This window comes from Carassius auratus, chromosome 12, assembly GCF_003368295.1.
Source record: "Carassius auratus strain Wakin chromosome 12, ASM336829v1, whole genome shotgun sequence".
In the NCBI taxonomy this organism is placed as follows: Eukaryota; Metazoa; Chordata; class Actinopteri; order Cypriniformes; family Cyprinidae; genus Carassius; species Carassius auratus.
In genome coordinates, this window is record NC_039254.1 from 17,204,188 (window position 1) to 17,222,414 (window position 18,227).

Here is an 18,227-nt window from a genome sequence, read left to right on the forward strand (position 1 = left end):
TCAAAATGTTGGCTCATCCAGTCAAACTTCTGGGCTTTTCACTCGTTTGTAGCTGCTTCGTCTGCACGTTCTCCAGTGTTAATAGAGCAATCAGAACAGTAGAAAACTCTACTCACATTGATTTTTGCCTTGATGACAGAGAGTTTCTCCTGCGCTGCGGCGAGTTCGGCGTTGGCTTTGCTCAGGGCTTGTCTCTTAGGCTCAACCTCGCAGTAAACCTCATAAAACTTCACAATGTTGATGACCCAGGAGCAGAGGCCGGCCGCCGCGTTGGATTTGGCTGCTATCAGCTCAGGGCTGAATTCTGGGTCCCCTAGGTACGGCTGGATGGCTTTGAGACAGTTCTCGTGGATGTTTTCCTTTTTGAAATTGACCAAGGCGTCGAGGAAGGCGTCCACCTTAGCCATCATGACTTTAGCAGCCTTCCAGCTGCGGTCCTTGGGAACACGGCCACCGGGGGCCATGAGGACCATCACAGCGGCTGTGACGTTTGTCACGGCGGCTACAGGAGAGCCGAAAGACTTCAGCTCCGTCAGATTGTTCTGAAGACAAGAGGCAAAACAAGATATACATACAGTCAGCAAACGTTCTATACATATGCATTCTATATCAAACCATTGTCAATAATGCACATGTATGGGGAAATCAGACCTTGTTGAGCGTGTTCAGAGCCTCCTGTGCCGCTATGAGCGCAGGTTCTGCTTTAGCCAGGTCCTCCTCACAGTCTCTCTGTGTGCGCGTCACCTCCTCGGCGATGCAGGCCACCTTCTGCTCCTCTTCATCAGCCACCGCCTTCTCCCGCGCCACCTTCTCCGTCTCCACACCCACAACCTGGATCAGTTTATCTGCGCTCTCGTTCTTCAGCTTCAGCTCTACTTCCTGTGCCGCCAGCTTGGCCTTCAGATCGTCCACCTGAGAGAAAGAAAAACAGCTGAGTATTGGGATGCGGTACATACAGAACATCAACAGCGCGTAACTGTATTAACGGATGGTGGTGACCACTTTAAACATTATCAGAGACCATGAATAAGAAACATCATGACAGGTAATGCTGTCTATTTAAAATCAGGGCTGTTGCATGAGAAAAATATACAGAAGCAAAGAAATCACAGGACAATCATGATGATTCTTAACAACAGAGCACAGAAAATGACAGCTGTTTGGAAATAAATAGTCTTCTTGCATACACATTTGCAACATTTTATTTCTTAGGCCTTATGCAATTCTCTCAAATGTGTTGTGTATGCAGACCATTTGCAGCTTATGTGGATTTAAAAAATAATAAGAACTAAAATGCTGTAATAATCCTGTTCATGATACCTAATGTGTAGCGTATCGAACCTTATTATAAAGTGGCATCATCTGTGCTGTGTTTATTCCCTATTAAAGTTTGTTGGGGAACTTGGCGTTATCATCTAATTGCATCAGCAGTTGTTCTGCATAACAGCCTATTTGTTTTTGTTCTACACTCATTGTTAAATCCTATTAGTGATGTTATCAGAGAAATGAGCGCTCAAAGTTTTAACTGATAAATGACAATCACTCGATTGTGAAGAAGCGCTGTTCACAGAGATATGACAGCTGAACGTTTTTTAAATAAACTATTTCTGTTTGGGTTGAGCTGCTGGCACTTATTCAAACAGAGGCCAACTGGGAAAAGCCAATCAGGAGAGAAAACTGGGTGAGATACACAATTAGCTGAAAACTGTTGTCAGACGCAATCCAAAGCAACACGACGTGGCTTGTGAAGCAAACAAACAGTCAAATACAGCAATCCCCAGCAAACTCCTCTCGAATCTGTTTCCTTTCTCCAGACTCCAAATGAGCTGATTAGCCTTAAGAAAATGAGACGTCAGGGATGAACTGCCCTCAGATAGCAAAACCCTGCAATACCCACAAAATCAAGTTGCTATCATGTGGGTAATTAAACTGATGAATAGGAGGTAAAGACGAAGGAGGACTAATTGCCCAGAAAGCGCAGTAAGACAGCGCTCTTATGGCTCTTGGAGGAAGTTTCTCCCTCTCTGCTCCTCAAACTATATGAAACACCTAATGATCCTCTTCAGTCGAAAAAAGCAGATCATCCTCACAAGTTCACATCAAAGAGCACGCGCCTAATATTGCATTGTTAAAATACTGTAAAGCATCTCCAAAGAGAGCGTTTGAGATGAAAAGGCAAAAGGACTCTTCGATAATAGACAATTGGCGCTGTTGTTATCATTAACCACAAAGCTGGACTGATCTCCGTCATCTTCATAAACGTGCTTATCTTGAGCAAAAGAAAAACAATGCAGATTCTCATTTAGACATGAACTGCTTAATGAGTGGCTATAAAATGGATACATTCACCCCTACGCCCCCAAATGTGGGCAGGGACCAACTAGCTTGAATTGATATCCGCTCTCCTCTAATTACATGTTACAGGGTCCCACCTCAATAAAGCAACACCAATAAACTTTCTGCCTCGTTAACAGCTACTTTTAATTTTGATTTCTAGCCAGGCCGGCTCTCCTCTCATCGCTAATGTAAAGAGGTTATTCTGGTGGGCGAGGATCGCTAACAGCACTGTCGGATGTATCTCGTGTATGTGTGAATTCTGACTTTACATTTTCCCCTCCTGACGCTTGCAAGCGCAATCTCAGCACACAAATGAGCTTTCTGATAGCTTTTCCACTGAAGGGTGGAGGGACGAGGACGAAGCGCTGAAGCCATTACCTGAGAAGAGCGTTTGAGCCGGTCTGCACCGGCGGGATTAACACGTCAGGAAGCATAAAGCAGCTCAAACAGAAGGACACATTAGATAAGTCATAATGTCTCAGTCATAATAATTAGCACAGTGTAGCTGAGAACACAATTATTGCTAATAAGGAGATATGTTGTAGGAAATGTGAACCGTGTCTCTCATGCAAAAGTCACTGGCATGTTGCTAGGGTGTTGCTATGTTGCTAGTCTCTAGACCAGAAAACACTCAGGATAGACGTGTTGAATAGAATTAACTTATTCTTCGTTACTGTTTCCATCTGTTTGCACTTAAGAAAAAAGCTTCTGAAAAAAGTTAAAGAAGATCAGGTTACATCGAATGATTCGTTCGCGAACCGGATATCACAAACTACAGTGTTTTGAACGCGCTCACAACAGACACGGAAGAGAAGACAATGCTGAATAAAGTCATAGTTTTTGCTATTTTTGGACCAAAATGTATTTTCAATCCTTCAAAATATTCTAACGGACCCTCTGATGTCACATGGACTACTTTGATGATGTTTTTCTTACCTTTCTGGACATGGACAGTATACCGTACACACAGCTTCAATCGAGGGACTGAGAGCTCTCAGACTAAATCTAAAATATCTTAAACTCTGTTCGGAAGATGAATGGAGGTCTTACTGGTTTGGAATGAAATGAGGGTCATTAATGACATAATTTATATTTTAATTACTCACCCTCGTGTCATTCCAAATCCGTAAGGCCTTCTTTCATCATTGGAACATAAATTAAGATATTTTTGATGAAATCCGAGAGCTTTCTGACCCTCCCATAGACAGCAAGGGTACTACCATGAATCATGATTAAGGCACTGAAACATTGTATGGACATCAGTAAAAAAAAAAAAAAAAAAAAAAATTACTTTATTCAATTGTTCTTCAGTAGCACACACCCCCATGCTTGGTGATGCTCTCCAAAATGGCACCAGGGTGAAGCAGAGGAGAATTGTCAAAGTGTTGGATTCATCAAAAATATCTTAATATCTTTGTGTTCTGAAGATAAATGAAGGTCTCACAGGTTTGGAACGACTTGAGGGTGAGTAATTAATGACAGCATTTTCATTTTTGGGTGAACTATACCTTTAAGTAAGCTGTTATCCAAATGTCTTATGAATTAGCACAAGGCCTCATTGATCTGAGCTTATGCTCCTCAGTTTTTCAGTGAATATTGTCAAATAAGGTGTACGATCAATCAGTTCCAAAAAGAGACCTGAGCTGAAATCTACTGTACTCTGGGTTATGGGATCAAATCCTCAACAGTAAGTTTGAATAACAGTGATAGTATTGCTCACCTTACATGTTTAAATTATACAGCAGGCCATAAAACCACATGACAGAAAAGAATGACATTTCCCTAACACAGTAATCATAGATCAATAGAAGAAGCCAGCAGGCTGACCGCGTGATGTTTTTGACAGACTTGCTCCATTAGCGGTGTTGGGAGAATGACAGGGACAGTAATATGTTTGCTGGGAACAGAAACACTGAAAGCACATCGTACGCCACTCGAATTTAAAACACCAGCAGCATAAACATTAAAGCTGAACCGCATCAGACTCCTACTGGCTCCTTACATGAGGCGCATGTGTTTCATTTACATTCAAGAGGACCTATTAATGAAGAATATGTATGCTGAGCACTGAAAACATAAATTAGCTAATGGTATATGAATTTATAGCATGGAAATAAGTCTTATAGCTGAGCTGCAAGCACTCACTCCAATGCTTTTAATGCATGTCCCGCTTTACCTTCTGGAATATAATTATTTTTTATCAGTTTCACCTCCACTCTACCATTATTATGTACAAATAATTAAATACAAAGAATCAATAAAAGTGTTTAACTGTAAGGACAGCAATGAAAGAACATCTAGTTCTGTCAGGACATATCATCGAAGAGGACTGACATTTAGCAAACAGTTTGCATTAGCGGTGTCATTCTGTTCTGGCCAAGAACTTCCTTCACATCAATGCAGTCTAGCCTGGATTAGGGCTGAACGATATATCGTTATCGTATCTATATCTGGATATGAACTTTCAAGATAATACTATCGAAAAAAGCAACGATATAGACTATATAGATTTCCCCTCTCCCCGCTCGCCCTGCATACAACTCTGGCAGTCACAACAAACACCAGTTTTATGAGTGCCCTTTATAGCGTTTCTATGGTGACGCGTCATTGCTTGTCACGTGTGACACACTGCAGCAGCAACAGCGCTGAATGAATGCTGATCTGCTTTTATGTCATTTTTCCTTTTTTATTCAGAATATTCACAAATGTGTTAGCTATGGCATGAAATATCTGATATTCCGATGGTAAAATACATGCAAGTGGAAGTATATTGTTGTTTAAACACCTTTATGATGATCGTGTTAGTTGAGCTGTATGGGCACCGCCGTGTTAGTTTGTACCGCAGACGCAGTTCAGAGAATCGGATCTGTTGGATTTACAACCTCTATGTTTACAACACGTGAATTCATCCACTTCTCCCGAAATACTTAAAAGTAAGTGGCTGGTGAACTGGGAATAGAATAGAGTAAACGTTGAAGTTACTTACACAATGTGTATCTGATATGAATAAAACGTGTCAAATTATAATGGAAAGGATTATTATTACCTCTTCCATTTTTTTTATTTACTATATGTCCAGCTGTTGAGAAGACACGCTCCGACCGCACTGATGTCCCAGGGACACTTGGGTACAGCTGCGCAAGGTGCAGCTATTACTGCCAATTTCCACCACAAAATCCGGTCGCTGTCAGCTTGCAATGGTCCTTTTCATATCTCGGAATCTCCTGTAAGTAGATGCGCGAATAAGGCGAATTCGCGTCTAACTTACCTCGCCACGAGACCTCCAGACGCGCATAAACGCGACTTTACATAGACTTAACATTGAAATCATTCGCGCCAGACGCTCTATTCGCGTTTGGTGTGAACGCAGCATAAGAGGTCGCTTTCGACGTCACTGGGTCTTATAGGTGCGTAAAATTGCTGGTATTTTCTGTCTAGCTTTCGCAAGGCATACTGCACTTTCGGAATTCTTTATTTTCTTTTTCTGTCTGTTTGTGAGTTTTGTTACATCTCTATTTTTTTAATAGTTTAATTATTTTAAAATGAATAGTGTACATATTTGGTTAAAATCGATTCCCTATTTTCATTTTCGAAACTTTTTTTGGAGATAATGCGGCCGGTGGCAGTGCAGAATCTGACTTGGTGCCAATATAAATCATCTTCCATAATTTGGAAGTATTTTGGATTCAGAAAAGACAATGTAAACCAGAGTGACGTGTTGTGCCGGTCGTGCTTAGCAAAAGAACACATAGTCATATCGTATTGTATCGATATCGAGATATCTGGCAAGAAAATCGATATATAAAATTTTGTCCATATCGTTCAGCCCTAGTGTGGATGAGAGCAAGGAGAGCAGCAGTACCCCCTCCCCCCCCCCCCCCCCCCCAAGGCGAACAGAACAGAACCAAATTAAATGTATTGCTGATATCATTAATATTTAATAATTTAATATAAATATTTTAGAAATGACTCTGATTCAAAGGGGAATCAGAAACGGATCCTGACTGGACGAGAGGAGGAGCTGGGGATGGAGGAGGGTAATTAGCTATTGAGCAATGTGAAAGCTGCTGATAATACTGAAGGACCTTATATATGGGTGCTGTGATAGGTTTTGCATCCCTATAGGTAGATGTGGATCAGCTGATGCGAGCTTGACTAACGTGACATGCCAGAACTATCGCTTTCGCTTGGTTTTACTGGAAGCAGCCAAATAATCATAAATGCCAGTAAGTGATTCAATATTTATCATGTCATTTATTATGCTATGCTAAGGGAGTAACTCTGGGTTTATAGTTAATTGACATTACAAGATAAGGGCCTGATTTTGAACAGGCACACAAAGAGACACACCTGAGCCGTCGTACTGTTCAGCTTCTCCAAGCCGTTTTCCAGTCGCTCCATCTTGGAGGTCAGGTCTTTCTTCTTGAGCGCCAGCAGGTTCCCGTACAGCTTGATCTGCTCCAGGAAGGACTTGGGTGTGGTGTAGTTGTATCGCCGCTCGTTGGCCAGGTAGTCTTTAGACGTCTTGTTCACGCTAATGTGTACGTACGCCATGAATTTGCTCACCGAGTCCTTCACCTCTGGCTAGATCAGTGAAAAAAATGCATATCATACATGAAATATAATTACCAGAATATTGCCTGAAATGTCATGCTACTGAGTCGTCACAGCTGTTTAATTTCCCCTTGAAATATAATGCAGAAACTGACTGCACAGTGCTTGGCCAATCTAATTATGTTCTTCATGACTTGAGGCACCTCAGAAAAAAATTGCTCTTGAATATATTAGATGACATTGAGACGCATTATTGCGGTCTGAGAGGTGCATTTGTCTAACCAGCTGATACCTTTATTGCTCTGGATTGAGGGAATCATGATAAAACCATTTGATGAAGATGTTTTGTTTCTGAGTTGATTGTCGTCTCACCTGGACATGCTCCACGTCCTGCAGGAACCTCAGGCTGACCGACTCTAGCGCCTCCTGTGGCCACTCGTGGAACCAATCGATGGCGGTGCAGTTGACCACCGCAGGAAACTTCCTGCTGCGTACCCTCAGCTTACTGCCCACTGGAGAGAAACACAGCGCCACCTGTAGGACAACATCAGAGTTGGTTAAATCCATCTGTTCATCAGACGCAGCCCTCAGACAGACCGCCTCTCTGTTTGTGTTGATCTGGTCTCATTGCGAAGGCTGAGACTCTGTGTGTGAAGCTTTACAGAGGCCTAATCTTTCTCACAGGCTGTGGGAGTATAATGGCTTCATGAATCACTCCTGCTCACGTACTTTGAGTTGCCTACGGACACGGTCGATGAAGAACTTCCAGCAGTTCTCCCTAGTGTCCATCAGACCCTGGCCACGCACTTCATTCCTTAAAGAACCGATGATGTTCTCCACCTCATCATCAGGGAAGAGGTCTGGGATTTCACCTGTGATGAAGACAAAACGATGATAATGGACACAGAGCAGTGAGACAGATACTGGCAACATCTGAGAGCATGATATCAATTACTCCGAGAAAGGAATAGTACAGCTCTCTGAAAGATGGAAAAAGCCAACGGCATTATAAATATCTCGTAGACCATAGGAACATAATAAAAGACTCTGAAAAATGACAGTAGGCCATGATTTAGGCTGTAGACCTGGGAATTATAGCTAAAACAATCATACTTAGAAAATATTTAAGTGGGTGATTTGAATTAACAAACCATCTTTTCAACCAGATATTCTCTGTCACATGTAGATTCAACATGTTTAAAGCAAGTACAGTAAAAAAAATAATTATAATTATGTTTTCCACACAATTTTCCACAAGATGGACAATACATGGATCAATATATTATTTAAAAAGCAATAATTACCTACACACTGTGATCATTTGCTAAAATGAAATACATTAGTAACAAATATGCATATTAATAATATTCATTGTATCATAATGATTTTAATATAGTTATTAATACTGTTGTTTGTTGTTATTAACTTTTAAATAATAATTCTGTAAATATTTTATTATACCTTTTTTTTTTAAAACATACAATCACACTACTGGAGCAGTTAACTGAACAGTGAAGATTCAAACAAATCATTGATTTCATATTTAATTATTTACAATGATGAATAAATTAATTCAAATGACAATTGATTACTAAAATAAAATAAAAAAATAGCATTTGTTAAAAAACATTAATCATCATCAATTTAATATTTTATTTGTATTATTATTTTTGTTGTTGTTGTTGTTTATGATAAATGATGATAATATATTGTAATTATATTAAATAACTTTTTTTCTTTTACTAACATACAGAGAAGCTATTGTGAACAGTGAACATATGATTCAAACTAACCATTGAATTGATTTTTTGAAACAATGATTCACATTAATTAATTTAAATATATATATATATATATATATATATATATATATATATATATATATATATATATATATATATATATATATATATATATATATATATATATATATATATATATATATATATATATCAAGGAAGGAAGGTTAAAGTAGTCTAATGACTCAGTCTTATTTTTCCTTCATATTTCCAGCCGTATTATCACAAATATACCCCATGCATATCATCTGGCAGAGAAAGCGAGCTCTACGTGATGCCAGTGGGCACAGACACACAGCAAAGCTTACCAGATGCTAAAAGGTCATTCACCAACACGAGGAACTTCTCATCTGCGACCTGGGCATCTGTCATGAGGAGCACCGTGCCAATATTCTTCACACCAGCTTTAACGTACAACGCGCCCAGATCGGTCTAAAAATACACAAAACAACAGTTGTACGCCATGAGCTCCTCGTCCTGGAACAGTCCCAGCAGAACGCTAAGAGATGAAACATTACAGGCATGAAGGCAGATGAGCTCTGCAATCTCATATTGTGCTCAAGAGCTCCTCTGGTAATTGCATAATATTCCAATATTTTTTCAGACTTTTGCAGGGCAGAGTGTGAATTTGAAGCAAGGTGATCTATACTCTGGCGAGGAGCATTTCAATGAATATTTGATAGGCCAAATAGTAAGCGCTTTCAGTGGAGACTCGATGTGATTCAGAGCAATGGAAGCCGCTCTGCAAGCATGTTTTGTTTTGGTTCAGGCTAATAAAGGGAGCTCACCTTGAGATCAGGGATGCCGTATCCTTTCTTCAGTGTGATCTGAAAGACCTCCAGGGAGCTGATGAACGCCGCCAGCCTGGTCAGGCTCTGCTTCCCGCTGCCGCCCACCCCGACCAGCAGAGCATTTCCCCGCGGAGACTCCAGGATCCGATTGATACGGCAGCTGAAGCAGGAGAGACGAAGGTCAGAAGGGTTAAGGAGATCAAACAGAGTCATGCGGAGGAAGAACTAAACTTCATCCTGCTGAGTAATGCCTAGCTCCAAGAAAAGGTTTGTCCTGAAAAATCAACCAGTAAGATTAGCTGACTGGTTTATCAATGGATAGTATTTATCATATAATATGTTTAATGCTGATTTTTACATAGCAGGACAATCCAATGACAGCTAAATATGCTGGAATGAAGACTTATTTTAATTAACTCCAAAAAAAAAAAAAAAAAAAACAGAAAGCGGATTTATTTATTATTCGTTCAGTACAGTTTAAAATCGACACAAAACCGGTACCCCGAAGCAATCTAAAATAGTCTGAATATAAACACTTATTATAGGTGTACCCTAGTGATTCAGGACAAGCTAAAAACACGGTTTGGAAAATGGATTCATGGTGTACTCGCTTATTATGTTCATTTTTCTACATTTTGAACACAAACAAAGTTACGGACCGCAGCTCTGATTGGTTGTTTTTCACCGGGAGCGATGTATTTCTGCAAATGGCAATAGGACACTGGGAGGAGCCAGAGGAGCTTGATTTATTCACAGATTATCTGTCTCATATTCTACTGTCAGGACATAATGGCAGGTTTAATAAATATGTAAAAAATATTTTTTTACAAAAGTTCCCTACAGCACCTTTAATACATTCTAATTACATCAAATAACTTTTATTCAGAATGTTTTCATTTATTTATTTACACATTGTCGCCAACCTATTTTGGGTAAAAGTAGTAAAAAATTATATTCCTCTCTAAAGAAATCTGAAGTAAACACATGCAAAAATGGAAGTGCCACCATAAATAGAGTTTAAGTCTGTTCAAAAACAGCACTAGACGCGCAAAAAAGAGGTCCATCGAAATGTGTTTGAGTGTGAATTAAAAAGGGCAAGTTTATAGATACATAATAACTTTCGCCAAGCGGATATCAAACTCTCTCAGGGGGTTTTAGCATGTTTTGAAAACTAACAAGCTAGCTAAAAACTAACTAGCTTTCTAATCTTTTTGTATTCTGTTTCCTTTTCATTTATTATACAATTAACAAAAGCAAAAAAGACCTCTAACACCAGCTTGCTTTTCTATTCTATCTGTTTTCTTTTTATTTATTATATTAATAAATAACAGCCATTGCTACGTGTACTGCATTAAGCTAACTGAGACTTGTTATAGCACTTGTATATCATTGCTCTTTTGTTGATTTCGACCGCTTCCATTGTCCTCATTTGTACGTCACGTTGGATAAAACCTTCTGCTAAATGACTAAATGTAAATGTTTTGCTGTATAGTACACTATCGTAACTGATCCCGCACTGTTTTCTGATGTACTGTACGTTGCACAGTCTAAAGTAGTGCCGAGATGTTCATCCATCAGCTGAAGCTCTTTCAGGCTTTCTTACATATGAGACATGGCATCCTCGAACAGAACAAGGTTTATAGCCGCGTTGACTTCGTTGTAGCTGTCAAGAGCTTCCAGCAGGGTCTTGTTCAGGCTCCCCCAGGACTGCACTGCCATGTATTTGGGTTCACCGATGCCCGTGGCAAAATGACAGTACATATTCATGGCCCTGGTCTCCTCTAGGGTCTCCTCCATATCCTGGTGGGAATGAAAAGCAGCCTTAAAACTTCATGAAATATTAAAAGGTGAATAACTAAGGTTGAGCGCTTCCGCCTTGGGAAGGAGCTCATGTAAATCAAACGATCGCCACCCTGAGAATTCATAGGGGTTGGAGACTTTTCCCTCTCCAAAACCAATGGAAATATGTGTATTTCATGTGTTGATCAAGTAGAAGTATGAGTTTTCTCCTTCACTTTCCTGTAGAGAGTTCAGTCATGAAACTCAGGAGGAGAGAAAATTGGCTCATTGGCCTTTAATGACTCTCTCCAGTCAAACAAACTCACCTCGTAGAACTTTTTCACCGTTTCTGACTGGAGCTTGTCAAAGATTTCAAAATCTCTGTCTTCCACCATCTTGTCACGGTAAACCCGGTTGGACTCGTGGAGGTAGATCTTCACCAGGTCCTGGGGAGTCTTCAGACACTCGCTGGTGCAAAACAGGATGCCCTGAAATCAAACGGGCAAACCGCAATAACAGGGTTAGCGTTTTGCCATACATTTCAAACGTCAAACACCTCAAAGCAGATATCATAACAATTCAACGGGGAAAGATGCTCAAAAACACGGAACTGTTGGAGTGTAAAGAGAGAAGAACAAACCATTGATTTCTGACCACCAGTGTTTTTGGGAAAGAACTACAACTGATCCGTCTAATACCATATATTGCACCACTTTAAACTCTACCATCGTCTAAAGAGACTAAGAGGGATTTCAGGCACCAGAACAGGCGTAGTTTTTAAATTTCATCATCCTTTGTGTCAATGTACTACAGAACACAACACTGCTACATGTCTGTAAAAGTGACCGAGACACAATCATCAATGTCCTAAATAAGAAGATTGATCAAATGATTGACCTGGGAACCTTGGGTAAGACCAGTAGTCATTCTGCATGCTCGAATGGATCCCTGAAAGCATCATCTGGTTTGATCCAGGACTCAAATTCATATTGATTAAGCATCAGGAGGAAAGATAAAGAGCCTCTCGGCTGTGAGGTGTGATCCAGAGTCCATGCACCGCTCCAAAGAGTGTCTGAGGCTGGATATACAACGAGCATCTGTCTGATTTGTCCTCAGCTTTTATTCGGACATTCTGGAGCTCCTCTGACTTTGCTACAGCTCTTCATCACTGGAGAATGAGCTTTATTCTAGCACAGACCTGTCTGAACACACCACGTTCAGATGCTTTCGTCCTCTGTTAAAGCGACATAAAAGCTCTCAAACCAAAGTATAACCAATTAAGTTCTAAATCAAACTAATAATCAATAAAACTGCAATAAACATGTCTATTTTAGACATGTCTATTGGATTCTAATCGACCGTCCAGCTAATCTGCAATCCATGCATTTCTGAATCTACTCGCCATCGCTGGATGTTTCATCAGAATATAAACAACCTTAAAACAAAAATCTTTTACTTTGTCTGAACCACATTTCCACATGTAAAATTCATCACTTCAGCATTTCATCACACTCTGTGGTTGCAGTGTAAATATAAATTTTTTTTAAATAATATAAATGACACATATACTGTATAAACAAATGGTTTCCTGTGTTTTTGGAAAGATTGATATAAAAGATTTCACAAAATATACTGTGAATATATACTATACGAAACTGTTTGTTTGTCTTAAATGTATTATTTTATTCATATGTACTTACTAACTTTTATATATACACTTATTATTGTTTAAACAGTTTCCACGACTAAAAGTCTGGGATAAGAGTATGAAATCCATACATAGTAGGCTTTTAACATTTAAAATAGGTTTTTCTTCAGACAAAGTTGCCAACGAGACATAGAACTAAAATAAAAAAGTGTATTTAATAATAAAAAAAGTCGGAGAGGAAAACTACCCCAAACCCCCCGATTCAGATGAATTGATTAAATTGTAAAGCTGTAAATGCTCCATAAAGCTGAACCTGCTGCTGCTGTTCATTATTCTGCACTCCTGCACTGCAGTGAATCTCAGTCGCACACACAGCTCTTCAGACGCCATTTCCACAGAGATGAGCCTCCTTTGAAAACAAATAAATCAAACCGATGGCCCATCACTGCTCAGTAAGATACAGGTCCAGTCACGGCCGGACAGCGCCTGAGGAACTCCGTTCTGATGACATACGGCAGTGCTTCCCATCCAGTCCTCAACGGAGCCTAATTATCCCAGCGTTTCTTCACACCCGGGCTATAAATTAATGACTTCACGTCAATCACCACGCTGAAATGAAGTACCTACCGGCAGCATCTGAAAAAAAAAAGACCAAACTTTTTTCAAATGGGAAACTATTTCCTGGCTGTGGGGCGAACAGGCTGCCTTTTAATTTTTTTTAAAGAGCTCACAAAAACAAATTGGATAAGATTGCGCCTTTGGGGCCCTCTCGGTGTAACAGGAGACTTTTAATAGTCTGTATCGCCAACCAATTAAAGAGGTCCGAGAAATAACCAGCAATCGCCGCTGTCTAGATTGAACAGAAGCACTGAACATGCAGTCGAGACGGAGCCTTATGGGAAGCTCAGAGGGAACGTGTCGTGAGATCTGCTGTGAGGCAGTGGTGTGTCTCCGTCCTCCGGCAGCTGAACTGTGAGCTGAATTAGTAAGGCAGAACTAAGGGCCGCACTTCAAATGTTCCTTCAGCTGCGTCTCATCTGCTCCTTTCTCCCGCTCTCATTTCGCTTCATTACTCCGACTGCAGCCACAACAATGAGTGGAGCTTCTGAGGCTATTCTCTTCTTTTCCAGCTTTCATCATTGCTAAAGCGAGGAAACGGGGCTCAGTAAAGCCGTTTTAAAACAAAGGTCTAATCCAGCACAATAACAAGAACTGGGACAGCAGAGCCGCACTTAAAAGGTGGGAGGACTGAACTGTTTATGCATCTGGATAATGATGTTGACTTCCTTAACTGGGTTGAGAATGGAGTGGATTTAAACTTGTCCACAAGCGTGTCTGCTAGTTAGAAGAACAAATCCATTTTATAAGTCATTTTATGCCTTTGTCAGAATGTGCACATGGAAAAGAAATCCATGGGTGAATTAATTATTCATTTCTGACTGCAAAGAGAAACACTGACTTTCTGACAGCACTATTTCATGACCTGTTCTAGAGTTAATCAATCTGCATCTCATCTCAGAGTGTTAGAGAGGAGCCATTCTCATCAAACTCAGAGCTCATGACTTGTATAAAATGAATATTAGACACAGAGCAGATTATAACACTTTCTCTAGCTGAAAAGAGCGAGAAGTCATTTCATCACACTGATTGCCAGGATTAATGTTTAGTTTATCACGGAAAGATCCCAACTGGAGTGTGATGGGAGTACCTGGAATATGTTGGAGAGGTCGCGCAGGTTGAAGATGTAGTGGAACTTGATGGCGGTGGGCAGGAAAGTTGCGGTGATGCGCTGATGGAAGGCCAGGGCCAGCTGGACCAGCTGAGAGCAGCTCTTCTGCAGAACGGCTGGGAATCCCTCGCCGCGCAGATGCTGACTCAAGATGCTGCAGTAGATGGTGTTCAGAGCGTCCACACCGGGAAACGAGAGCGCAAACACCGAGAAATGCCTCTGAAATAAACCAGTCGTTCAACAGCTCCACATTAAACCACACGCTTGCGTTTCAACAGCTCATTTTATATCATACAAAATACAATTATCATTATCATGTCATTCTCAAAATATGAGTTCAGCCGAAGAAAGACACTTGTACAAGTTTGGATGAGGTAGCTGGCCAATCAGAGCTTGCTTTTTCAGAACAAGTGCTTTGTAAAATCAGAACGCGTTTCAGAAAAGCAGGGCATAGAGGAGAACAATAATGTGCATTATATGGAAAATAAACCTTAAACTGCATAAACACATTGCATTACTCTAAATACTCAAAATAATGTTATTTTTAGCAGCATCGTATGACTTCATATAATATTACAGTTAAAATAGCTTTTTTTTTTTTAACCAAATGTCCTCACTTAGGCTGATGATACACGATACCATAACAATATTGTGCATTTTCATTCCTGCGATATATGCATTAGCATGCATGACATGTCTAGTTGCCGTCAGTGGGTAACTAGCTGAGACACAGGGCTCACGACTGATCTAAAGTATCCAGACAGAAATCTGTTACCCATTCTCAGTGGGAAAATGTCCAAGCAACATTGCTCAAAAAGTTGTCCCGTGTTTCATAAGCCTTACAGTATATTGTAAAATACTCTGACAAACCAGTAATGAGGATGATTTACTTACTAAAGGTATATAAATCAGCCAAAACATAGCTGATGTAAATCTAGTGTTTTACATATGTCTCTGTGATGGGTTAGGTGATCATTAACCTGTTATAGCGAAACAGACACATGTAGTGACGGCGAGCTCTGTCTCTCTGATATCAGTACCTGCAGGCGAGGGTTGATGGTGAAGCTGCCGGCCGTCGGGTTCATGCAGGACACGTACTGCACATTGTGAATCTCCTTCAGCTGCAGCTTGCTCCTGTCGTACCTGAGAGGACACGGTGTTCATCAGTCACACACAAACACGATCTGTATGCGCGGCGCGTCTGTGCTAAAGCCACTGCGGCCCACAGATACACTGACTTCAGCTGCTCTCAGCTCATCTCAGATCTAACAGACACACCAGAGACGCCTGCATCAGGACCATCTCAACCGATACACAGTCAGGTCCACATACATTTGAACTCCGGCACTGGCTCTGTATGCCACCAGAATAGAATACAAATGAAATTAAAGTGCAGACTTTATGCTTTAATTCAAGGGGTTGAACAAAAAAATAACATAAAATGCTAAGGGACTCAAATTTAATTGAACAAATAAATTAAAATTATTATTATTATTATTATTTTGTTTAGAATCCATTATATAACTGTAACTTTAATATGTTTTGGTCAGCAGCTTAAATGATAAATATTGTGCCTGTGTCCAAATATATATGGACCTAATTGTATGCTGGGTAACAACATACAATACTCATGTAACCAAAGCCATGAATGTAGCATTATTAAAGATCCACCTGAGCAAAGGCACACCATCAAAACAAGTGTGTCTGTGTCAGATCGGGTGATAAATGAGGCTCTGTACCAGTGGCTGTAGTCCATGTGCTGGCGGATCATCGTGTGCGGCTGCACCGTCCCGTACGCGTCCACCTCTGGCATGTTCATGTCATCGATGAAGTAGATGAGGCGCTTGCTACCCGGCGGCCCGTAGTTCCTTCCTGCCTTCTTCTCCAAGGGTTTCTCTAAAACAGCTGCAGGGAAGACGCTCGTTTCTCAAATGCTTTGTGAGCACAGATTTAACAAACACAATTACATGAAGTTAATGAGTTCATAGACGAAGTCTCATCAACGAGAAGAAACTTAAGAAAACGGCAGTGCATGAAACATAGGATGGCACCAAATTTGACTATTAGATATGTTTTAGAAAGCAATATCTAACAATATTATCATTTAATGTCTGTATCAGCACATTAAAACTGGTTTTGGCAGGTCATATTTTTAACAGTCTGTTGAAATGATATTCAGCTCGGTTTGCAAAAGCTATTTTAACTTAGTTTGTTTTATTACATGCGTTTTAATGGATATTATATTTTTTTTCTCTAGCAATCATCATATAAACATCAAAACTAAGTTTAATAAAGATTGCAAGATTCATATAAAATAAGAAAAACAAAATGGCTATAAAATAATTACTATATAATGTGAATTTCTCCTGAAAATAATGTTAATATATATATATATATATATATATATATATATATATATATATATATATATATATATTTTAAAAAAAAATTTACAATCCCAGGCACTGGCACCCTACTCTTTAGTTATACTAAAGCATATGATTATGATAGTAATGCGTATGAGTGATTGAATGGACACATGGCTAAACATGCTGCAGAGACATAAATATCAAACCAACAGATTGCAAAAACATTGAAGGACAACAGCACAAAACCAGCTGATGCTGGGAGGAGTGTTTGCTTCAGATCACAAGAATCTGTCACTGTCAAAAGGGCTTGAAATTGCACTTCTGCATTCAGGGTCTAATGGAAGAAAGCAGAGACATCATGTTTCTGAAAACACACACACACACACACCCTGTAACATGGCTGACGTTGTGTAGTAGTTGAAGGGTACGTTTTTGATGACATATTTCTCTGGGTCTAAGGAACCCAGTTTGTCTCCCACCAGAACAGACTTTCCGGTGCCGGCGTTGCCCACCAGCATGACCGGACGCCTCCTCTCCAACAGACGGTCCATGAAGTAGCGCACACGGATGGTCTCTGTGGTGTGGACCAGGCAGGCCTGCAGTACACAAACACAATGACCTTCATAACTCGACAACATTCAGAGATGACCACTGGTGTGGGGCCATCATGAGCTGCTTGTGTATGCAGCATTGTGAGCCAGATTCAAGATCACTTGATGTTGCCAAATTCATGTGTACATCATCGTTTCTGCATAAGGCAAAAACTGTGCGTCACAAGATAAAAAACATCGCAGACAGTAGACAAATTGAGTCAAATAGATAAATATGCATAAATACTTATTTCAATATATTACAGTTATGTATAAAAATATGGAACGGAAGGATGGATAATTACATCTATTTAAAATCTAATTAGAAACTAAAACCAAAACCATTAAAAAAAGCTTGTTAACCTGTAGGGCTGCCCCCTAATAGTTCACTAACCATTAGTCGACCAGAAGTGGCTTGTTCTACCAAAATTTTATTAGTCACTTAGTCATAGAATTTATTTATTTTTTTATAAATTCCACAGACGACATCAGGCAGTCCATATCTTTTAAATCTGTAAAGATTCTATGCTTATATGTGTGCACTTACAATTACCACAAAACATTGCGCTTTTGTAAAATAATGAACACAAACAGGATGCACTTTCTGCCGTCTCAGTCTCTGTGAACTTGA

General features: G+C 40.0%; 1 protein-coding gene across 1 annotated transcript in view; it reads right to left on the bottom strand.

Annotated features, from left to right (window-relative positions):
* dnah9 (dynein, axonemal, heavy chain 9) overlaps positions 1 to 18,227 on the bottom strand; it is a 95,127-nt gene that overhangs the window by 29,499 nt on the left and 47,401 nt on the right. The window contains exons 38-50 of the mRNA XM_026277343.1: positions 17,395 to 17,602; positions 16,377 to 16,542; positions 15,678 to 15,780; positions 14,617 to 14,856; positions 11,587 to 11,748; positions 11,085 to 11,281; positions 9,479 to 9,641; positions 8,999 to 9,122; positions 7,621 to 7,763; positions 7,264 to 7,425; positions 6,688 to 6,921; positions 652 to 912; positions 117 to 542 (exon numbers count right to left, since the gene is read on the bottom strand). Coding sequence (XP_026133128.1) covers positions 117 to 542; positions 652 to 912; positions 6,688 to 6,921; positions 7,264 to 7,425; positions 7,621 to 7,763; positions 8,999 to 9,122; positions 9,479 to 9,641; positions 11,085 to 11,281; positions 11,587 to 11,748; positions 14,617 to 14,856; positions 15,678 to 15,780; positions 16,377 to 16,542; positions 17,395 to 17,602 — 2,589 coding nt within the window. The remainder of the gene's footprint in view (positions 1 to 116; positions 543 to 651; positions 913 to 6,687; positions 6,922 to 7,263; positions 7,426 to 7,620; positions 7,764 to 8,998; positions 9,123 to 9,478; positions 9,642 to 11,084; positions 11,282 to 11,586; positions 11,749 to 14,616; positions 14,857 to 15,677; positions 15,781 to 16,376; positions 16,543 to 17,394; positions 17,603 to 18,227) is intronic.